Source organism: Epinephelus fuscoguttatus, linkage group LG23, assembly GCF_011397635.1.
Source record: "Epinephelus fuscoguttatus linkage group LG23, E.fuscoguttatus.final_Chr_v1".
NCBI lineage: Eukaryota > Metazoa > Chordata > Actinopteri > Perciformes > Serranidae > Epinephelus > Epinephelus fuscoguttatus.
In genome coordinates this window covers 21491884-21517071 of record NC_064774.1, presented here as the reverse complement: position 1 = coordinate 21517071, position 25188 = coordinate 21491884, and the positions used below count along the sequence as shown (strand labels likewise).

The 25188-nt window shown below is 40.4% G+C and overlaps 1 protein-coding gene across 4 annotated transcripts in view; it reads left to right on the top strand.

Moving 5' to 3' along the window:
• Positions 1–25188, top strand: part of LOC125883941 (phospholipid-transporting ATPase ABCA1-like) — a 255956-nt gene that overhangs the window by 63974 nt on the left and 166794 nt on the right. For all 4 annotated transcript variants that reach the window (XM_049568607.1, XM_049568608.1, XM_049568605.1 and 1 more), the window contains 6 exons: positions 1178–1305; positions 3420–3617; positions 6489–6563; positions 6688–6859; positions 19398–19537; positions 20234–20350. In XM_049568607.1, coding sequence (XP_049424564.1) covers positions 1178–1305; positions 3420–3617; positions 6489–6563; positions 6688–6859; positions 19398–19537; positions 20234–20350 — 830 coding nt within the window. The remainder of the gene's footprint in view (positions 1–1177; positions 1306–3419; positions 3618–6488; positions 6564–6687; positions 6860–19397; positions 19538–20233; positions 20351–25188) is intronic.

The window sequence follows — 25188 nt, the reverse complement described above, 5'->3', positions numbered from 1 at the left end:
TATCTTAATTGAACCTTGAATAACCCAGTATAAGTCACTTACTCGCCTCATCTTGATAATTGACTGACTTGCATGTATTACACAAAAGGGCTAATCTAATTAAATTACGTAACCCCTTCATCATCTCAACAGCACGTGCTGGAGACCCAGAGAGAAGAAAACACATGTTAAATAGATACAGTATGTGCATATGTGTGAATATACTTTAGCAGGATCCCTGCTATGCTAAGGCGTTGTGAGGGAGTAACAATGAACAGTCGATTGGTTCTGTGGGCAGCTAATCAGGAGAAAATGGCTGGTTAACAGTCTGGTACATGTTTAGCAACAATGTGTCTCCTCTCACATGCTCGTTCAACTCTAGTGTTGAACCCCTACTTGCACCAATGAAGGATTTAATTGCAACAGTCGTCTAGATAACATAATTTAAACTCAAATTCATCATGCCACTTGAAGTAACTTTTAAACAAAACCAAATCAGAATGCTGTCAAGAATTCATCATTCTTCTTTTCCTTTTTTTCAGTAACATGCACACATGTGAAAGGAAGGGAAGGGCGTCTTTTTAGTTTTGGTTTTATTTTCATTGATTTGACCATTGTTTCTATCAGTTAGGATAATATCATATTTCCCAACAGCTGCACTGCAGTAATTTTGAAGATGTGGGCTTTAGCTTTAACCTTTTCCTTTCAACAACGGAATAAATCATCTAGTGCTTTGATTAGGCTGATCTTCCAGTGCAGTAGAAGAGCTGCTGTCCTATTAGTTGCACAACAGGTTCTCCTACATGGTTGGCATAGGTGTTCATTAGGGCAGATGACACAGGTATCACCTGTGCTCACCATATTTGTGAACAGCAGTGTGGGAATCAAATGCAGGAGGATAGACAAAGAAGGGAGGCAGAGACAGAAAGGCTGCAGGGTTGGCTGCAAAATATCTGCAGTGCAGATGGCGAGTGAGGAGGATTTATGGCTAAAACAAAGATAAAACTATGAAAATAAGACTCAGGTTAAAAACAAGCACATATATTCCCCTTTACGTTTCCCATCCCTGACCTGTTGTCAGCATCACATATGTGAACATTAAGTACACAAATGTGCACTGTATTTATCGTGTCCTTGATTTTGCTGTGTATCAATTTCTGTCCTGCAAAAATAATGATTCTCCATCTTTATGTTTCAGCTCAACCAGTGATCCTGAGGAATATTCTAAGAGACAATGAGACTTTCTCCACGTATCTGAGAGCAAATTTGTCAGTGCCATCAGAAGTGGTCCAAAGCCTCATGAATGCTGAGATTAAACTCAATCCAGTGAGTATCATTTGCTATCCTGCTTGTTGGGCTGGGCAATATATTGATATTATGATATGAGACTGGAGATACTGCCTTAAGGCCAGGACACACCAAACCAGCATCAAAGAACTAGTGGCATGAAGGCTCATGTTGCCTGTGCCTCGGAAAGAAATTTGCACTTGAACACACCGCAAAGACTACAACCAGCAACTAACTAGCACGTACATTCTGCACCTGGGTAAAAGGAGATGACTCTCCACACCAGCAGGCAGTATAGTCTGTATTCATCATTGAAAAAGGGAAACTGGAAGACTGGACGGATTCAAGACACTAGTTAGATAGTTAGCACATAAACAGCGCAACCCGATGCTGAAAGAACAGTGCATATTTATCATGTGCTAGCAAACAGTAACACAAACAATTATGAGCCATTTCTGCTACAGAGTTCAGTGGCTTAAAAAAAAATCTTACCTTCTACAAGGGGCGGCTGTGGCTCAGAGGTAGAGCGGGTCGTCCACCAATCGAAAGATCAGCGGTTCGATCCCGGGCGATCCATGTCGAAGTATCCTTGAGCAAGATACTGAACCCCAAATTGCTCCCGATGGCTGTTCCATCGGTGTGTGAGTGTTTTAAAAAAACACTGAGTAGCAGGTGGCACCTTGTATGGTAGCCTCGGCCGCCAGTGTATGAATGTGTGTGTGAATGGGTGAACGTGACTCGTAGTGTAAAAAGCGCTTTGAGTGGTCACTAGATGACTAGAAAGGCGCTATACAAATCCAGGTCCATTTACCAGGTCCATTACAACAAGTTTGATCTAATGCCCTCTTGACTTTAGTCGACTTCTGTTTCTCTTCTTGTCCACTGAGCCAGAGTGATTTCATTCACTGAAATCACTGCTCTGCTGGCTCTGACACCACTTCAACATGCTGAATTGGCCAAAAGCAAGCCAACAAAGGCCGATGTTTCAAGACACACCACAAAAACAAGGGGCGACAGACACTCGTAGGGCACTTAGATTTAGGATATCCTAATATTGGAAGTGTTGTCTTTTTCTGGTTTTAAAGGCTGCATTATAGTAAAGGGACGTAATTTTCCTGAACTTACCAGACTGTCTTAGCTGTTCTATTATTTGCCTTTACCCATTGAGTAATTATATTTACATTACTGATTAATAATTATCAGAAATCACATTGGTATCAGTCTAAAATTTTGTGGTATTAGATGTTCTCCATATCATCCAGGCCTAACCAGTTACATGGCTCCAATAAGACTCCCAGCTGCTTTGAAACATGATATTCCACCTCCCTCTGCAAATAAAATAGTATAAATGTCACCAACATGTTTAAAAGACCCAATATGCCAAGACTGTTGTGCTTGAGCATTTAAAATGTACAATGTCCCGGCCAAGAACTGCCTCTGGCACTCCATGTCTTGACAGTCATAATCAAAGCAAATTCAAGCATTTGCTTGACAAAAAAAGTCATTTGAAGCTTCCTACAGTAGCTAATTTGCAATGAAATGAACTCACAACAGCAATAAGACTGTCTTGTCTCTAAATGCTCCCCAATTGATACCGTGGTATGTACAGAGTAATATCAGATGAGCTGCAAGAAGGTAATTATGTTTCCCTGACATTGACAAGGATGCTTAAATACAATGTGCACTGATTAAAAGATCCCTACTGTGTATGAGGCATTGTGATGGTTGCACTGTGCTCTGATGCAAAATGTAGTATGTGTCTAGAATGAAAAGTTCCTAGTACAGTTCATGAGCCATCCTCTATCTTCTACCCATGTTATCCTGTCTTGCTTGGTGTCACTGTATACTCTCTGGTGGGATACAAACTCTCTGTGTGTGGGTGTTAATGTTCGTGTCTGTCATATTCTTACTGTTGTTTTAAGTGTCCTTGTGGATGTTTGTGCACATGTAGAGTATATTTTAGAGGGCAATGTAAGAAAAACAAGCTCAATTAAAATGAAAACACTATTGCATGTCTGATTTTTAAATAGGATTTGGCAAATGATCTGCCTGCACAACAACCCGAAGGACACAACACATGAATACATAAAATATGGTCAGATGCAAAGTTCTCTTGTTTGTGAACTTCCACCAAAGTTAGTAATATTTTTCAGATGATGGGCATCCCGAGGCCAGGCAACCTGAAGAGCATCCTTTGTGAGGGGACAGATCTGGATGAGTATGTCCAATTTAGCAGCCAGGCTGAAAAGGAGGCTTTTCAAAATGTCAGCTGCTCCCGCAATCCACAGCAGCTGATTAACGCCCGGCGAGTGCTCCTGCAGAACCTGGACGTGAGGAAAGTGCTTTCTGGGGTGAGCTTTTCTCGCTGTCGCCCAGGCCGCTAACAGATCTCACAACCAGTCTGATTTGACTTTAATGAGACTTGAAGGAGTTTTGCAGAGTAACTTGGTCGCAGTTAGTTTAATTTTGACAGAAGTTGGAGAGTGAGTGCATTCAGGAGGTGTGTTTACATTAATTGGCCTGACGGAGACACTGTAGTAGGAGCCCTTATTCCTGCTGGGCAAGGTCACCCAAATCTCGCATCCTTACAAAGTGCTCTGTCTGTGCTGATGAAGGTGGCATTAAAAATGTAAATTTGAAACTCAGCCACCACAGGTATAACTCAGGCACAACTTGGAAGGATGCATTTGATGCGTCAGCTGTTGAACAAAATTGTTATTGGACATGTTTGTGTGAAAAGCATCTAAGATTCAGGCCTCTTGGAAGACATTTCCTGTGACTTACATTTATGAGCTGGTGTTGCTAGGAGATGCACTGTCAACTTTCATTGTGCACTACTGACTGGCACACGTCACAGCCCTGTATAACCTCCGAACATTGATTGACATTGGTTTCAAGAAGCAGACAAAGATTTGGTTATGTACAGATTTGAGTTTTATTTGAATTTTTGTTCACGTTATGTCATTACCTGCAGAGTCAGTGGAAGCTCCTGAACAGCTCAGTGCTATGTTCTTCCAATAATATACAAAAGATTTGGTCTTGCTAGCATACACGGTAACAGGTAGTCCTGAACACTGTGCTTTGTGACATGATTTTGTTAAAATGTTATTATTTATGTTACAGGGTTTTTACAGGGTTCTGAATTGCTAAGCAAACCATTTTAAGCCACAAGATTCAGCTATATAGGCTGCCTGTTGTTGCTCAAATGAATGGTTAGATCTTACATTATTGGCTGTGATATTGCGACTCTTGCGCCTAAGCAAAAATGAAATGCCAAAGCAGTGTAGCAGTTTTTTTTTTTTTGCCAAACTCTGCTGTCAAGCCCTCTTCTGGCATTTCCTGTACAGGAGTTAAGATAGATTATCTAAATTGAGAGATATATAAGACAAGGTAAACATCGCTGCACAAGGTTATTTTCAGCATGTATATTCTGTCAATTACATACTGTCAGATGAAACTCCACACCTTAATACAATTTAAACACATCTTGGGAACATTGCCTATTCTAACTGTAATTCTCACATGGCTTGCAGTAATTTGAATTCAAAGACAATAATTTTCAGTGCCACACAATTGGCTTAGAGAGATGAAGAAACGGCTTTTAAAGTTAAAACTTGCTAATGCATCCACTTTAAGGCGAAACCTACAGGCAACATGTTATTACTGCACCATTATCTTAATGTATTTTCATTTCTCCCATTTTGAGTGAGAAATCATTTGCTGTCCCTCAGCGTCTAGGCTTTTAAAACTGTCATTGTCATATGCACCTCCGTGTCTTCCAGTGATTTTACTAGAATGCATCCAATCAGGTGGGAATTATTTATTAGAACCAATGTTTTGTTGAATTCCTTTTAAATCTCTGAGTTCCCTTTGGGATGATGAAAGCCAGCACTTTTCTTTGAGTTTATCTTTGAGAGAAAATATATGGGACAGCAAATCCAATAAATAAGTGATAAGGCAGGAAGTTCGTAGGAGAGCGCATTTGAACAATTTAAGCCCACAGGCATTTTCAGACACAGGGAGAAAAAAAAAAGAAAAAGAAAGCCCAGACAAGATATGGTGCAAAGGCTCTTGAGCGCCGCGAGCAAATGGATGGAAAAGAACATCAAGCCTTCACACTTAAAGCTTGACGTTGGCTGAATGATTGTGATAGCAACAACAACATAAAGAAAAGGACAAGGGAAGAAGTCAGGGTTTATCGCTGAGGTAGTGCGTGGCAGAGGGTGATTTAGACAATGGTTCCACAACTTGGTTTGGGTTTCTAGAAATCATTTCAGAACATAATGCACAGGGAATATGGGGAACAAAAAGCATTTAAACCTATGTGGCATCATTTTTAGTCTGTCTTTGTCCGCATAATCTCCTGTGTAGTTCATTAGCTTTTTGTACCACTTAAAATATCCATGGTTATGACATTCTCGTAGAATGATTTTTCTAATCAGCTTACCTGCTTGGCAAAAGAAATACACACGACCACCAAAGACTCAAGTCTGGCAAAGTGCGGTGAAAATTGAGTTCAACAAATGAGCTTGAGAAATCTGTTTTTGTACTATGGTTCACTTTATCTACCCCCTAATGTGACATTACTGAAATCTCTGCTTCAATTGATTGGTGATTTTCAGCTGTTTTGCTCAGAATTGTCTGAGAATTTTGTGCTTTCTTACCAAGTCTTTTCCGTCTGCTCTACACACTTGGGGAGTAAAAGTGATCTGTAAATGAATGCACTCAGAGCTCAATCAATAGCTAGGCTGTTGTCCAAAATATGCTTGATTGGCTTTCTATTTGTGAAAAGAGTTTTATTTTTTACCTCTCTCAGCCTCCTGGTTTGCCCACTCCTTGTCCTTCTGGACCTACTGTATGTCCTGCATATGTTTCTAAGCTTTGTCATATTATTTGCTGAAAAACAATACAGGCGCTCCTGGTCCAGCCTTTACTTGACACTTGATGCATGAAAATGACAATGGTTGAAAGGGCACGCCATTTAGTTCTTGTAATTGGACCCATACTGTGTACCTTCAGAATGTCACCGTAACACATAGTAACACTTATAATTTTAATGCAACTTTTATTAACCAGTGCCAAAGAAAACAATACAATGCAGTACAATATTGTATTTTTCACAGCATAGTTTGAAAAGAGAGAAAACTTTTAAAATGCAAAGTTTTGGCCACCATGTCAAAGCTACATTACTGTTCAATAAACCAACAACCACCCTCCTTTAGGTACCTACAGGTTTGATGGACACAGCCACACTGTTGAGGAAAACCACCCAAGACGCATTACCAGTGATTGAGGAGGTTAGTGTGGCTACTGTGTCATATACAGGAGACAGGATTACATATTTATACTCTAGCATATGGCTTTTTCCTGTTTTTTTTTTGTTTTTTTTAAAGTACCTGACTTTGACGTTCTTGTTTCCAGATGGCCAGGTTGCAAAACTCCACAAACTTTAAGGCTGCTAGTTCACTGGATTTCCGAAAGGACATGTTTGGCAGTGTCAGTATGCTACTGTGTGGAGAGGAACCTAACGCCAGTTCACACTCAGATAGACTGAGAGCGAACAGGAAGTCAGAGTCTATGGGCAACAGTTCTGGTAAGTGCTGCAGGAATCTCCTTTGTAAAGAAAAGTTGTCACAAAGTACTCCTGTCTTAATCATCTATCTACAGCTAGCTTTTCAGCACCGTATGTAGTCATGGACATTTTTTTTTAGAAACCAGTGATGCAGGGTTTCACAACATGGCAGCAGATTTCTGGTAATTTTGAGCCAGAGGCTTAGAGCATAACTGTGTTGCATTTGGAAAAAAGGGAAGGGCTGGGAATTATGCTCGATCCGTAGGTGGCAGAGGATGGCATGACTAATTAAATCAAATTAAAGTTTTTCTCTCCTTTAAAAACAGTGTCTTGTCAGAATTGTGGTGTTTTGATAGCCTTGCTCTGGAGCTGCAGTTTTATTGGCCCCGCGTATATTCACCAGCCCGGCAGCCAAAAATGAAGATAACTTTTTTTATACAATTTGGTGTTTTATTACACATAATATGTGCAACAGTGAAGTTCCCTTAACCTTTGGTTGGTCATTTAGTTATTGATATGTAATGCTGATGTATAACTGCGCAAAACAAACCACAGTTGCTGTTTTTCGTGATTTAATTTCATTATAAATGTCATGTATATTTATTTTAGACAGAAAAAGGTTAAGAAGTGTGTGTTCAGTTGTAAATAATAAATAATAATAATAATAATACTTTTTTGTTACAAATGAAGGGATTCTGTCCACAGAAAAGCTAGAGGGCTTTTAATTTGAAATAGAAGTGTAAAGTTAAAAATAAATGTTTATATTTTATTCATGTCTGTGATGTATCCTGCAGACATAGATGTTAAAACTGTAGTGAAAGGTGTAATGCTGCTGTGAAGACAATGGAGTAGAAGCACTGCTGGGTCATTGTGGTGATCACTTACAGGTCCTCTTTGGATATGTCAAATGCACTGTGCTAAGTGTACAATTGCTCATGTAATGTCCGCATGGCTTTCAATAGGTCAGTTTAACCGTCTGTTTTTGCTGAAGACTGTGCACAACACACTGAACAAATAGGTGAGGGGTTGAATCTCTAGATCAGCCGCAGCTGAGCCACACAGATGGACTAATGATTGGCAGATCAACTTGCCGGGAATAACTTTCACTAGCCCCTGGCCATCGGACTGTGAGTTATGTCAAACCCTGGATGATCAGTCCAGCAAGGTGTCGTAGGCATCTGTTAGGGTTAGATGTGTTCTCAATGCAAACTCAATGCAAATCCCAGTATTCCCTGTATTCAAAATCTGCATGCAGGTGAAAAAAATCCAGTGGCTCCTATTTTCATAATTGGTAGTGCATGGTACACGGCACACTCAACTGTGCAGGACGCACAGGATGTGACTACTCGTGCACAGGCAGGAACAGGCACCTGTGGCACAGTTGGCACCTGTGCCAGAGCTGAAAACTGGGTTGGATTAGGAATACATTATCGGCAGCTGTGTCAGGGGCTGGCATCAATCGTGGCCAATCAAATCAGCTCTCCTCATTCCATTTAAAAGCTGTGCAGTCACTCCCCACCCGCATATAATGATGCTTTCTTAATGGAGAGGAAAAGTCCAGAGCAACTTATCCCTAGTGGAAATTGATGTTGTTGTCTGGATGGTGCAGGCACAAGGCGCAAATATATAACATCCTAAATAAGAACATATGGAAACTCAAACTTCCCACGGAGAACAGATGGTGTCACTAAAACACTTTTTTGAGTTCTAAACTGGTATTCAGCGAGGAAATACAACTATGGAAGCCATACTGTCAGCATGTACTTCCCCAGTGCTGTATTGATTTAGCTGAACCAGGCTCAGTTTGTAAGGATTTTGGGTAAAGGGCAGTCCTGATGGAGTTTGGTAATGTCGGTAATGTCCTGGAGCTGTCTAATTTGCTGGGTCCAGTGCACCCCTAAGATGTCATTGTCTCCCACACTCTTGAACAACAGGGTGCAGAGGATCCTCCACAGCTTTAGCCAGCCAGAGTGGTGTGTGTTGCAGCACCCTGGTGCTGCTTATGAAAGATGTATATCAAGTAGCCACATTGGAAGAATCTGTGGTGTTTTCACCCTGCTTTTGAAACTCTGGACCACACCACCCACCTGCAGTGTGGTTGTAAGTGAATGAGCGTTCTTGTGGCTGCAAGGATTCAATTAATAAAAGAAGGACGATAGATTCTACAAGCATTTGTGGATGGCAGATGGAGTACTGATATGAATCAGCCTTTGATCTAACCCAGCACACACTGCTTCAAAGTGTTTTTCTGCTGCGTGAATTTGTCGAGTGGTTAAGAACTCCATATCAAAGTATAATAGGGCATACTGTACATGCATAAAGTATGATTGTTATTTTTGAGAGTCAGTTCTGTAACAGACAAAAGGTTACTTGTTTACCACGTTGCTCGTTGTGTTAACTCATGGTAACAGCCAGGTACAGTACATCCTAGGCACTGTTTCCCATCAAAATTAGAGATGGTCCTTCCCCACTGCTGTTTCACACTGTGAGGTGTGTCAGCAGAGCATGTGACACAATGCGTCCTGGGGCCTGCTGGTCAGGGCCAGAGGCTGTAAGGCATTCCTCCTTCATTTTACCAATTATCTGATTTGGTACAGGAGGCATTGTCATAGTAGTGGTGTTCCTAGCCCAAGTGTTGTCTGGCAAACCTTTCTGAGCTGCCATGTGGATCAAATTTGTGTTACAGTTGGTACTTTGATTGTAACCGTACACAGAGCTGCCCGTATATCATTGGTGTTACTCTGGATTTTCTACAACTCATTAAGGCTTTTTAAGTTATTCAATGGGTTGACATTGGCAGCAGTCTGAATCTTTCTATATTTGTAGAATATCTGTTTTGTATTTTTATCTCTGGGACTTGAAGAGCCCTTGGGATTATTCCACACCTGAAAGTTTAAAATGAGTCCTGACTGTGCGTCTGATCTTGATGTATTGTGGACCGTCTAAGACTTTTTATCATTTGCACCTGTTTAAGTGCACCTGATTCTATTTTTAGTCATTAAAGGGATGGTAACTTTTTTCCCACATGGGGATACGCTTTTCTGTTTGTTGTAACTGCATAAATAATCCCAAAGTAAAGTTGTCTGCTCTACTTCAGCAAATATAATGAAATTAATTCTTTGAATGTGTTCTCTTGAAACCTGCCTCACTTTCTTGACTGGAAGCAGTCCAATGAAAATGAAACCTCAATGGAGCAAACATTTAAAGACATAAATATATTGTGATGTATACAGCATAATATGTACATTATCCATATTCAAAGGAGCAGTGTGTAAGATTTAGAGGGTTGTAGTGGCATCTAAGGATTGCAGATTGTAACCAGCTGAAACCTTTCCCATGTGCCAAGCATGAACTCCCAGTTAGAATTCTTCCAGTGTTCATTGTTCAGGAGGTTTTTACTGGGAGCTGAAATATTTACAGAGGTTTCTTTCTCTCCAAAACAAACGGACCCAGTGATTTTATCTGGTAAAAACACAGAATAAAATAGTGTTTCTCCAGAGCTGCTCAGCTCCTTGTGGAGGGGCTGATAACTAGGGTGGCCAACGTGAAAATGCAATCAGCCCTATCTAACGCCAGTGTTTGGTTTGTCCGTTCTGGGCTACTGTAGAAACATGGCAGTGCCACATGGCAGACTTGGTGGACGAGTTTATCTTATTCTAAGGTAATGAAAGCACCATGCGTCTTATTTTCAGGTGATTATACACCAAAGTAAACATTATTATATTTAATTTCTGCCACTGTATCCCTCTAATTCTCTCTAAACACACTGGACCATTAAATATGTAGATTCTGAAACATATGTTGGTGCAGTGCAGTACTTATTCTTAATGGACAAAATAAAGTATTGGGGAATACAGTATGTAGTCAAGCAGAGATAATTGAGAAAAGAACTAATCAGACTCTTTCCAAAAAGATTGTCTGCACATTTTCTTCCCGGTGATGTACAAATAAATCACTTGTCTGTCACTCTACAATAAGATGAAAGAAGTAAATAAAAGTAGCACAACTGTTGTAGGTGGTGGCGGGGACAGCTTTGAAAATCACTCAATGTGTTTGTTCCATAAAATCCTTGAGAATTAGATCTTGAGCGTAACTTCTCGCTGCCTCGTGCTCATTAGAGACCACGCATTCCTGTTTCATTAAATGCCTTTTCTTTGGAGACAACTGCACAAAATTAGATTTTAATAAGAAGCCTCTATTCCCTGGGAATAAAGTAACACTGCAAAGTAGAATTGCATGCTTGTGTCAGTGCAAATTAGCAAATACATTGTATCATCCATACAAAATAAGCACTAACATCTCTGTTAGCATGCTAATAGCTGTTTTGGATTTGCCATGGCATTTCATTCTGTTGGTCTATGTACACTTAAATGAATCTGGAATATGCAGTGTGTCTGCATAATGGCCAATTACAAGTCCTTTATACAAGTAAAAGTACACTCAAAGGAATAGTGGAATAGCAACAATAAAGGCCAACCCTGATGTTTTGTTAATGGCCCAGCGACTTTCCCTTCCCAATTAATCGTTGACAGCAAAGGAGAACGTCTGAGTCATTACACGGAACAGTCAGGGTGCTAACTGTTCTTCCACAACAGTAATTTTAAATTTTTACCATTTTCAAAAATTTGCCCAGTAGATTAGCACAAATAAGAAGTGATTACATGCCTCTTTAATGTCATATAGAAAAAGAAACAGGCAAAACAGTTCAAGCTCTTCGCCATGCCTGTAAAGCTGGTAATTTGATTTAACCTCAAACCACTCTCAAAGTGAAACTTTGTATTTGCTGCGGAGCCTTGATTTTAATGTGAGGTATTTTTTGCACCCACAGGAAACATCCACCTTTCAAAACAACACATCTTATGTTGATCTGTCAAAATAATCTTTCCTCTTTGATTTAAACATTGTCCTATTTTCACTGGTGTGATTTTCCCTGACATTGCGCGTAACATTTCCTAATTATCTCGAGACTCGTACTGTCATCCTCTGAGTATTTGCCCATGGGCCTCTCTTTGAATAATTAGTAATTGGTACCCTTTATTTCTAGTTTTAAGTACATCCTTTTAATGTGCTTTATACTGGAGCCAGTGAAGGCAGACTACCTGACTATCGTGGACTTAGAGAGGCTCGTCTTATACTACTGAATGTCAAAGCAGCCTCTCTGTCTCTTGTGAGAGAGTGACTTCAATGACATTTATTCAAGCTTATTTGACTTTCTGTTGGAATGCTGTAAGACAGCACTTGATTTGTACTGCTTGTAAGAAATCACTCCTGCCTGATTGATGCATAGGGCGGTTCACTTTAGACTTAGTGTATATATGTGTGTGTGTGTGTGTGTATGTCTGAGTGTGTACATGTTTGTGTGCCTCTTATTGTGCGTTGCATGAAATGCCTGAAATATGAGTAATGTGAACCAGGAGTAATATCCTTCTCTTTGTGTGCACGCACGTCCACGTGTGTGCATGAGATTGCATGTGTGAGACAGTGTGTGCACAGCGCCAGCATTCGCAGTGTGTGTACGGCGCTGTCTCGCCGTAGCGCTGAATTGAGCCCATCTCCAGGGTGCAACTCAAATTGATTAAATTTGCCAGGTAAGTTGAGGGGCTGACTTGAGGCTCCAAGCAATTATTTGACTGTGGCTAAACCTGGTGCAAAGAACAGATCCTCTTGTTCTTTCATACTGCTGTTTTGTAAAAAAGTAAAGATCTGTTGTCAAAAAGAGCTACACAGCCCACAGCTCTGTGAACGTCTGACCTCTGTAATCTGATGGTCTCTTTGGCACACAAAACATCAGAAATGATACAAATGTTTGACTGATATGTCTTTGTTGCTGCCATCTATTTTCATGCCTCATTGTTGACTGGAAGTCTTTATTCTTTGTGTTTTGTAATTGGCCTGAGCATGTTGGTCCAGGTCCATTTGTTTGTTTGTTTGCTTGCTTGCTTGTTTGTTTCTTTATTATATATCCGTCTGGAGTCTCTCTTTGTGTCCGTGGCAACTGTCAGACAAATACAACCACAACAAAAGACATTACAGTTTAAGACAGACATTTATCAACAAAGTGCTCCACAACAACACCATCACCAACAATCAAGAATAAAGTAACAATAAGAATAATAAACTGTAGCAGCTTTCATACAACAAATGCAGCACAAAGGGCTTTACAAAAAGGGCATTATAAACACTGAGTGCTTGAACATAAAACAGACAAACAAGGCGATTCAATATAAAAAGACATTTAAAACCCGTTTTAAAACAAGGATTACGTGATTCAACAATTGTCATGTAAAAGTGGTGGTGATTTGAGATCCTATTAATCGAAATGTCACATAGTATTTCTTCTTGTGTCACCTTTAAGGCTTTCTGACATCATTAACAATCAAAGCCTGTAATAACCAACTTGCACGGACTAACCAGCAGACACTGATTAACTGAAATAAGCGTCTTTCAGATTACCTCAGAACGTCTTCTCACTGCGGGTATTGTCTGTGCAGGGCACAACCCACAGCTGCCTCAGAATCTATCATAGCAAAACCATAAATATCATAGCAAAACCATAAATCTTCAAATCATTTAAAAAATCACAAGATGAAATAAATAAAAAATTAAATCATAAGAATTGTAAAACCATAAATCTTAAAATCAAGTTAGATAATACATTTTAAAAGAGTTACAGCAGCTGGAAGCATAAAATGAAAGAGTTTTCAGACCTGTATCAGGCAGGTCAGAGCTAGTTAAAGGCTAAAGCGAGTAGATATCTTTCTAGGTTTCTTTTTAAAAAATATAGCGAGCTATCTTCCCTGACATCTATAGATAGCATGCTCCATAGCTTTGGGGTGTAATTGACAAAGGCTTTATCCCCAGTCGTCTTCCGGCTGTTGCTGGGAACCTACAGTAAACCAGCAGCAGGTGAGAGCAGTATTCTTGGAGGCAAATAGTTAACAAGGGAGTATGCAATGTAGCTCGGTCCCAGCTCATTTAGGGCAAAATGCTAGGGACACACACCTCATATTACCCTGATTTGTTCAACAGAGCTACTGTATAGGCACGGGTACTCTCCAAAGGCCTTTGCATCACAAAATGCTCGCATGTGCAGTGTACACTTCATATTAAGTTACATATTAAGTACATAATGGAGTAGGGATGCTATTATCATGTACACCTAATCCGAATTTGGTGAGGAATATTTGATTTCTTTTTAACGCTAACTTTTTAGGGCATTAGCTGACTTTAGCTTCGATAGCATAGCAGACTGGAGGAAGCTGTTCAAGAGTCGTCCTGCTTTGTATCACTGGCATAGTAATCAACCACAAAGCCGGCAATCCCACCTTCAGCAATCCTGTCAAATCATCCATCCACTGAGTGAGGGCGTACAGTTTGGCCAGTCTGGCCCCATTGGTCAGTGGTTACTTATTCAGGTAACACTCTCTTGAGTGACTGAACATGGTGTGTTGGCAAAGTCAGTCTCTCTACACTAAAATGAAAGCCCTGTTGATCGAAGAAACGGAGCATTTATTTCTATATACATTAACAAACAGTTGCGTGAATCACACATTCACTCCACTCAGCGCTCTGCTGCTCCATCTCCCCAGACGGAGTGCCCAGACTGTGCTCTGGATAACTGAATGGTGCATTCCGACAGCGCTCCAAATTCACGAATGGTCCAGCTTGTGCCAGAGTGCATTCCTGCACCAACTCGTATCATCTTCCTCCATTGTTTAAAACAAGCCAAACTTGCTAGCTAGCAGTGGCTTATGTCTATGGAGAATTGTTTTGCCCCTTGCTAAGCCCCGCCCACCAAAAAAACACATACTGTTTACTAACAGTAAAAGGGTCTATAGATATAGATATAGATGTCTCCTTGCACAGAGAATACCTCTGGCATTCTTCTAGATTGGATGATGAGACAGAGGTTGAAGTGATTAACAACTTCAGGAGTTCATCACACTCAGCTTTAAAGTAGTTGTGTTGAATAGTGTTTACTTCATTTTCCTTCATTGGTACACTGGCTGTAACAGGTTATAACATATCCGATTTGTATATGTAGTATGCTCGACTGCAGACACTACCTCTGTGAAACAGTGAAAATGCAATTGGAAAGCACTGACCTCACCTTAAAGGCACCCTGTGGACTTTTCCTGTAAACAAACAAGTTTATATTCCAAAACGCATTGTATGTTTCCTTGAGGTCTTGCAAAGCTGAATCCTTCTGCATTGTATACATCCATGTTTGCAAGGCAACAGTGTTTTTCTTTGCTTCCTTTGTTGGATTGCCGTGTTTATTTTTACGTCGCTGCCACTGTCCTTCATCGGAATAGCATCAAACCTTAAACAGCTTGATAGAATATTCCTCCCTAGAACCATTGCTGGTCAAAACACTTTCCAGTTTATCTTCTTTAAAGCAAATATGAGTTATAAGCAAGTTGACCAAAGTGCCATTTTTCGTTTTTACGTTGGTTTTGTCCAAGGCCTGTAGTGTTAAGTGTCCTATAATTCACAAGAAGAAGCAAAAACCGAAGAGAAACTGTAAAAAAAAAAAAAAAAAAAAAAAAAATATATATATATATATATATATATATATATATTATAGAATAGATAGAATTATATAGAATAGAATTATATAAATGTTTCTTTTTCAGCTCTTTATAATTTTGTAACCCACCATTTTACTTTGGCACCCCAACACGGATTTAGACCTCCAGATTGGGAGCGACTGCTCAAAGGCAGTCGGTCTACTCTCACCTCTTGTGTTCGATCCTTCGCAGTCATCTTATCGGTCCATTTTGGCGTTTTATTCCATCAGAAATCTAAGCACTTTCTTCTTACTGTATAGATGTATACTATAAAATTCTCTCCAATAAATAATGAAAGGTCTACTTTTTCTTAGATACCAAACGTCTTGAATCGGTCTTTTTTTTCCAAGAGATACCTAACAGCAGAGAGCTGCTTAGCTGTGTATCACACACATTTTCTTTCAAGTGTTAGGCTTGCAGGAAGTGGCATCTGTGCAGTCTGTGGAGGGAACAGCTGGCCAGACTCAGACTAAGGGGTGGCCATTAGCTGCCCACACACAGACCTCCCAGGAGCACCTGGTAAAGATGGCCAGTGGGCAGAAAGGCTAACATTTAATTGCACTGAAAATGGCCGCTAAAATCTCCCTGATGGAGGAAATGGTCACCCTGGTGAGATGAGAAGGAGTGGAGGACTGATGTTGTGGTCTCAACTGGGGAAACACAAAAAAAGGACTGGGGAAAAATCACTGATGTAATGACAGGTGTCTGAACAAAAGGGACAGTCAGCAAGAGATCAAAAAGGCACACAGTTATATTGACTGGCAGACGACACACCGGATTGATCAATTGTCTGATGAACTACCTCACTGCAAGAGCCACACATTTCAGTTACAACAAGGGGCAGGCACAGTCCAAGCACAAGCTACTTCAGGCTCCATTCTTTGCAGTGCAGGTCCTTGAGTAACCTATTCAGCACTCTCCCAACCTGGCAATATTCACGTTGGCAGATAAGTTAAATTAGTAATGATCGCACTGCTGCTGAGCATATTGACTTTTTCCCTCTGCTCCATAGAAGCTTTTCTTTATATACTCAGGTCTGAACTCTTGACTTGTGTTTTTCTCTGCCTGTGTGTGTGTGTGTGTGTGTGTGTGTGTGTGTGTGTGTGTGTGTGTGTGTTTTAAAAGTAATAATCTCAAACTTTTTTTTGTACCAGGATCCACTTTGCAACTTTGTGGCCGCCGATGCGTAATTAAGTACCAGTAAATGACACAATATCCACGTCACAAGAGCTTTTCCTATTATAAATTCAGGGAGGAGATTCAGGAAAGTCTTGCTAATGTATGAAAGAAGCAGCAATGGTGTGATTTAACAGCAACAATTAGATAGTAAGCTTTCTTATTAACAACAAACTATAAGAAAACAACCGTCATCCAAAAATGTAATTGCGTGAGATTTAAATTCTAGGTACGCTTTATGATTTTCTTTGTATTCAAACTACAGGTTACAGTTGTTTGATGCTGCCATGACTGCAAAAACTCTGAGGTTTCTCTCTAATTTAAAAGCAAAAATGTATCCTGATGTGTCTGCAGTTGACATTATTGCATTTCAACAAACAAAATATTGTTTTTCAGTAAGTGTTTAAGTTGATTTAGGAGGTTTTTGTATGTGTTGAGTTGCAATATCAGCAGTGTCTTAGAAAACATATCCAGACCCCCCCCATCTCTCCCTAATCACAGAGATGATATTAAACTTTATTTATGAAGCTTGTAACAAATTCGAAGTAGTTTAAAATGATTAATAACATAGAGGCAAAGGAATATACACATATAAAGGGAAACATTAAAAACACAGAACACCCGGAGGACAAAAATAACTTGAAGTAAAAGAAAATATAAAATAGAAATGCAACAGTAAAACCAGAACAAGCATTAACCATCCACAAAGGCTTTCTTATGAGTAATTCTTTAAGAAGGAGACACAGTTTAGATGTTGTATGTATGTTGTATTAACTTAGTGAACTACAAAGTCATTGTCAGTCCTCTCACATGTCTCTATACAACAAGTAATTAGATTTTTTTTCTCAGTTAACTGAATATAGAACAGCTTCACTCTGAAATGTTATATGAAAGTGACAGGTGCTGCTGTCAGTTGGATCAAAGTACCTGTAACACTGCTGCAAAGCGTTAATTGCACAAACAAACAGAAACACAGCACATACTATCCACGATAGTGCCGTATGAGCTTTGGGCGCGGTCTACTTTCCAGTGCTTTTATTTAAGTTATTTCAAATGTTGCTGGTACTTTGTGTGTTACTGTTAGGGATGTTCCCTAAAGACTAATTTCGCTGTTGTGTAAACAGATGTTTAAACTTAGACGAGTCATCTAGTTTAAAAGAAAGAAACACTCAGAAACAATCGAGCACAATTTAAAGCGACACTTAGCTTTCTGGAAATTTTGCGCTTTTCTTTGTTTAGCTTAAAATGCTATTAATAAGCTGATGGCACACTATAATGTAAGTGAATTCCACCAGAGATAAAAATTCATAATTGTACCATTCTCATATGGTTCTAAGAACACTCTGGCCAATCGGTCGAGCGTCCTGTCTGTCTTCCCCACATGGAGGCCTGCGACTGACGTAACTGCTCGCTAAACACCCTTGCGTAACCTTATTCTAAAACTCATCAGTCATCACCGACTCCAGTTGAGTTTTAAAACTCCGGGGTTGCCTTTGACTGTCTTGGTTGTAACGTTACACTCACTCTCCTCTTCTGTGTATCTAACTATTTGACGGTTAATGGCCTCTTCATTTGCGAGGACAAGGAGGGCGCGCAATTCTTTGGCTCCCCAGTTGCTCATCTTTACTGTAGTGTCTGTCAGGTTTGCGTTTCCCTCCCGCTACTAGTACTAGCTGCTCATTCCTGCTATCAGCTGTTTCCTGTTTATCCACCGCCAGTGGGTCGCATGTGCTCCTCCCACAAGTCATCAACGGCCCCTTACGTGGTGGAAGGCCACCTTGGTCTGTTTAAACCAAAAAAGTTCAGCCAATATGTCTACCCTACGAGGCGGAAAATTGGGCACCTCGGATCCACTCGCCAATCCGGCTCTGTGTGTCTAAACGCTCGCAGCTTGCCGGCAGAACGGCCCAACATTCGCGGAAAATCTGGCAGTGTAAAGGGGGCTATAGGCTATAGGAGGGGGGAGTAGGCCTTTGGAGGGAGGTGGAGTTGTAGGAGGAGGGGGATGGGACTTTGGAGGGAGGGGAGAGTTGTGGATGTTCAAATTTTTTCTAAGTGCTGTGTGAAATGCAAGAAAGGTAAGAGTAGATTTAATCTACAAGGTTAAACATTGTCTGAAAAAATATTACATATATTATCAGCGCGATTTGAAATTGTTAATCACATTTTTCAGTCACCAAATCCAATTTAAATGCCACTGAAATGTGTCATTTTGCACTGTGAATCATGAACATTGCACATTATCCTACAAAAAAACATGACAGCAACTCATTAAATAAAAGCTACCAAACAACATTATTGAAAACAACTTTCTTTCAGAAAGTAATCCTCAGTAAACATGCCTGATAATTAATATAAAACTAATAATAATTCTGATAATACGTTTTACTTATTAGTAATTCTGGCACTGACTAGCAAGGGTAGCAACGTGTGATTGACTAGTCGACTAATTGCATGCATCCCTAGTTACAGTGTATACAGTCTATCTGATGTTTGTTTCTTTGTCCAAATGTAGGCTTGATTTCATGCTGTGGTTATATTTGTTCACTGTAGTTTGAGAAGAAGTATTGCGAGGGTTTTTATGATAGCCACATAAGGATTTCAAGCTCATGTGCAATATTTATCATGTTTGCTACTTGGGTCCTGCAAATTCTATGATTTCATACAGATCAAACGGCTTATTTTTCCTCTTCCCTCCCGTCCCAGGAAAGAGTAGATGTACGGTATGAACACAGGGTTCGGGAGATTTTCGTGGTATTTTCTTGGTGTTGGCTTGACTTTCCCTGTCTTCTCCCCTCTTCTCTGCTCTATAGATGCTTTTTGTCAGACTCTCGTCGACACCCTGGAGAGCACACCTGGTCTGCGCTACATTTGGAGCACATTCAAGCCGTTATTGCAAGGGAAAGTCCTCTACACACCTGATACACCCGCTGTTCGCCTTGTGGTGAAAGAGGTGAGAAAACTCTAACATATTTACATGCACACAGACTTCATGCACTTGAAAAGTAGCTGAATATCTTGCTCATATAGCTGTGTGATAGGAGCAAGTTCAGAAAAAGCTAACAACACTTTGTTGGGGTTTGTATGAAGAGTGTGAAGAAGCCTCCAGCGAGGGAATGACAAACACTGGATGTCACACAAAGTTACCACCTGGGGAAGAAAATAAAAATATTACAATAGTTAGTCAGGAGGCCTGTTCGTAGAATGTGGTGAACGTAATGCATTTTCATGACATGACATTTCTCCCAGATATTAGCATCATTTTGATAACTGCATGAGCAAAACAAACAACAGTCAGGCAGTGAGGATTTTGCATCGAGAATACATAATGAGTGTGAGCAAAATCTGCCGACTTCACAGCGAGTGGCCCGGTGCTGGCGCAGGGGGCCCTTTTCACACCAGACATAGTCAGATTGTTTACAAGTCAATGTTCAGGGGTAAATAACCCCATTTACATTCATCACCATGGGGGGCGGCGGTGTTACAATGTGATGAGTTCCTCAAGGGATTAGCTGAAATGTGCAGATGTGGAATACTTTCATGTCTGGATTGGCTCAGAGCGAGTAGAGGAGGCTCAGTGGATATGCTTTCAGTCAGGAGAAGGTAAGATAACTGTATTGTTAAATATTGTTTTTCTTTTTTGTCTCAGGCAAATAGCACATTCAATGCCTTGGCTATGCTGAAAGAACTCGCTGATTCATGGGATGAACTTGGGCCACGTGTCTGGGATTTTCTTCAGAATAGCCCTCAAGTCAACGCATTACGGGTGAGACTCTGCATCAAGAAGCACTGCAACAGAATGACCTAAATCACTGCAGCCAGCATTTTTCTTTTTATTATTTTTCATTTTAAGGTATTCAGAAGATGTTAGCATTTACTGTATTAATAAATGAAATAATAATAAAGTGACAAGTTTCAGAGAATACTAAAAATGTATTTTTCAGAAATATTAAATAGTTGGTTTATTCAAATTGCATACATGTTACAATAATAGGATGACACAGTGTTACAGTGGTTAGCATTGTGGCCTCACAGCAAGAGAGGTCATGTTTCAAACCCTGGACTGGGGGAGCCACGGAGTTAACATGCTCTTCCCATGTCACTGTGGGTTTTCTCCAGGTACTCTGGCCCAGGTACTCCCCAGAATATCCACAAAAGTAAAAATGAAGGCACATGGTGGATAACTTTCTCTGGATTAAGGAAGTCTGAAGTTAGCAGGGTGAGAGGACAGACCTGCCTGTCTGTGTGGATTCAGTATTGATTGTTGTTATCGTGAAGTTGTTGGTCTTTGTGGTAGCTGGCTATTTGTCCTGCCCCTGCTTGACTGTAATTGGACAGCTGGGCAAAAAGTAACAGCTGCAGAATTTTACCCTTAGTTGAATATGTTTCAGCTCTTGGCGAGCAGAAAACAATGGCAAATAGACGCTCGGGCCCTTGTCATAACGTTGGCATTTGTAGCAGAGTGTAAATACCCGGTGCAAAAGTGCAGTATTGCAATGTCATTGACAGCCCTATCACCTAACAGCACCTCTAAAGCTGACTAATTTAACTATAAAATATTCATTAGTGAGTTGTTTTCTTTTATATTAAAAACAAAAAAAACCTAAGAGTAAAAATGACAATATGTGCTGGACTATTTCTTGGTCTGGCACGATGACCTCCTAGAGTCTCTGCTGGTTGCAGGACTACCTAACGGTGGCGGCAAAACTCATCATATCCAGATTCTAATTGAGAAAACTCCAGAAATTACTGTCAGAATGTATGTACACCCCCACCCCTTTTTAAAAAAAGAAATATTACTTCAAATGTCCCTGGCACATGATCAGCGGCTCATTACATCTTTATCTCTTCACTTCCTCACCTAACTGCATTTTCCAAGCTGTGCTAATCATAAAACAGCCTCCTTCACTGTGTCTTACTGCAGCAGAAAATGCAACAACTATTAGGTACATAAATTCTGTGTGGAGAATATACATCAGCTTCTCGAAAAATCCTGGTATTTTTCTGTAAATATCAGTAAGAAATGAAATGATGAGCCTTATACGTACTGCAGGTGAGAATATACATGCCGTGTATATCAATTTGTTGTACCTTCTGTTAGATATGGAAACCGAGGGAGGAAAGTAATTATGGATAAGTGCAGGATAATTTTCATCCTGGCAGAAAGGATTATCTATAGAAGTAGAGGACATGGACTCTTCGCCACCACTTCTCTCACTCCCTCCCTCTCTCTTCCTCTCTCTCTTCGCCTCTTGCCGTATTTCCTTGACACTGACATTACTCCAGTGTCACTCCAAATGAGCTTATAGGCAGCTGGAGGGAAGCAGACATTGGGAGCTCCATATAGCCAGGGTATTCATTACCCTAGCCCTAACCTTTACACAAATGGGCCGGCAATCCTCCTTTGTCTTCATTTTCTCCCAGCCTGGCTCTCCCTCTCCCCACATCTCGCTATGAAGCTGGTGGCTTTGGAGGTTTGTCATCTCCAGAGGTTCTTCAAGGTCGCAGACACGTTTTAGGGTGATGGACCAATTACCATCCCCACCACAACTACATTTGAGACAGAAGGTGTAGAGCTGGATAGAAGGACGTACTGTACAGAGATGGGACACAAATAAAACTGGTTGAAAATATGTTTGACACAACTACCCATAGCTTTACACAATGTTTACATGTTACACTTGTAATCCTTAAGACGCCATTCCTGGTAGATCTGGCAACACCTGCAGTTACCGTGGTAACACCAAGTGCACTTTAACAGAGCAGGTTCCAGGTTTCTGGAGCAGCTACCTTATCAGAAATACAATACAGTGCAGCCAAACGGACTCACCTTGTTTTAATATAGAATCGATAACCTGCCTTTTTCCATCATGCCACGAGCAACTGCAATGCGGTTTCATGCTGCACTTGGCGCAAGCAGTTCTCCCTACACAACAGAAGGGCAGGGTTCAGTTGGTTACCTTTCTGAGAAGTTGAAGAGCAGAACTATTCATCTAACTGCTCGCTGTGGCTGGTCTTTCTTGTTCCATTAGCCTCTGTAATAACTAATTACATTATGTTGAACAATTGCAGTTAGGCAAACCTAAACAGTAGGGCTGTACCTGACTCAGAATTATGCCAGTTGAATCAGATTGGGCTAGCCAGTACGAATATTCAGCAATTCATCCCTTTGTTTCCATATAGAGTTTAGGAGGTTGAACGAGGTTCCGTGGGACATTCAGGTTGACAGTGACGCATAATACAGTAAAGAAGCTAACTGTGCTATCCACTGATTGGAAATGTGCAACAGCATTTTTTGCAGACACTATATACCACTCAAAAGACAGAGACTGTATTGCATTAAATTGCTGTGAGCTGTAAATGCATGACTTCAAAACAGAAGGCAGATCCCAAATCATGGTATTTCAGAGCCTAAGGGGGCAAAGCCTCTTCTCCTCTGGGCAGCTGCCTCTGTGTTGCAGCCACCTGTACCAAAGAACAGCAAGAATTTTAGTCTGCAGTAGAATCTGGGTACCAAAACTACCCCAAAAGTGCACTTCACACTGACTGTCAAAAACAAAACAAAACAAACATTGGCTTGACTTGATGCAATCTCAGTCAGACTGAAGGGTCCGTGTACCATTCGTTCATTTGAATTTTAATTTAGAACGAAAAAAACAATAAAATGGAAAAACAATTTGTTATTTCATTATTTGTTTTTCAGTGTCCAAGAAAAAAACAGATTTCGACTTCTTTTTCAAATATTTCATTTAGTGCGCAGGTCAAAAATAGAACATTTAAAGACGGTCTTGATCCCTTTTTTTATTTTGATATTTAATCTCTCTCATTTCTGTTCCGCGGAAGTTATTCAGCCTAGCACATACTTAATGTACTGTCTGATACTGATAGTAGGCTGTTGTTTATTATGGCTGACTTGGATAATAACATAATGAAATAACAAATTGTTTTTCCATTTTATTGTTTTTTCGTTCTTAATTGAAATTCAAATGAACGAATGGTACACGGACCCTTAAGGATCTCTGACTGATGATATGAATCTCCCACTTTCAGGGGGCAGCCTTAGAAAAAAGATATGTTTATTTCTATGGTGTAACCGTCACTGCCTACATACTTCCATGTGTCCTTCATGTTGGCATAGATGTTTCCAGTGGATGGCACTAGAGGGCAGAGTCAGAAGTTTCTAACAGCAAGCATCGCAACGGTGGGGGAGATGGTTTTAATGTATCGTGTAATGGAGTCCGGGTTGTTGATGGCAGTGGTCTCTGAGGCCACTGAATACATTGCAATATTTGGTTGGAGAATTCTTTTAAATATATTAGCGATTCCCTCTATTCCGCATTTTTAAAAAATGTCTTTGTCATGTCCTGCAGTTGTGTCTCACTTAAACCTTGGTACACTGCCCCTCGATTTCTTGTGGTACTGCTCTGTTTCATCCATATTTGTAAGCCTTCAGAGAACGGGCACAAATATGGACGACATGAACTCAGAGTACGGACAGAATGCTCTGCCCACGTTTTTATGTGAATGTGTAGAGATGAGCCTTTGATGCAAAGCAGCAGCAGTAGAGTGATCCGTTTATGTTTGTAGTAACTTAATACAGCCCTGACACAGAATAAAGAAAGTAAATAGTAAACGGTCAGGCTGTCATCAATAAGATAAAATTACTCTGGGTACATGCATGCCTTATTTCATGTGAATCCCTTGTGTGTTTGAAGGCAGCTTGAATCCAGTGCTGGAATGGCAGACTCTGCCACTAACAATTAAAGCTACTATATAGAAAGGTAATCACTGAATGTAACAGGACCTGTAGTCTTTGCAGAAAACAACTTCCATATTCTGGGTATTAAACTGAGTGGTTCCCAACTGAGCAAATGTCAAGACTTGTACACTGTCATGTTACCCATCACCTGTGTAAACATTTTAAAACATGGTATAGATTTGATTGAGTTCTCATTGGCCTTTTACCGCAAGGATATGACCTTTTATAAAGGCAAGCAAATACATTTCACTTCCTCACTGGAGGATCCTCCTCCCCATGACAAACACTTGACACATACAGTTGTAGTTGGATGAAGATTTCAAATACTGAGCCGGTGGAACAGCCACGGTCAATTTGCCAGAGGCACTCTGCTACTGCTATTTCAGAATGACTTACAGACTTTAGAATACACACATTTCTGATGGGTCATGTCCTTAATGTAGCACCCACTAAGATGGATGTACTGATTTTTTAAAAGGTCACATGCAGCATAGAGATTACTTAATTTGACACTTTGTCCTAAGGTTAAGCAGAATATCATCAGAAGTGTTGACACTGAAATGCCACTGAGCACACTGGCCAGAATATATCTGAATCTCAACTCAGAATTTCACAGTTTAGAGGCTCAATTCTCAGTTGACATGCAGCGCCCTTTCCTCTCCAAAAGTCAGAGTCCACACGGTCCACTTTCAGATGTGGACCATATACATTCAGCTACTGGAGTGATTGGTTAAGAAGTATGTGTTTGCCCCTAAACGTATAAATGATTGGGTGATTTCAGTTACTTATTATCTTGGTGGGTTCAGGTCCCTTCCCCCTGTGTACATGACAGGTAAATTATCCCT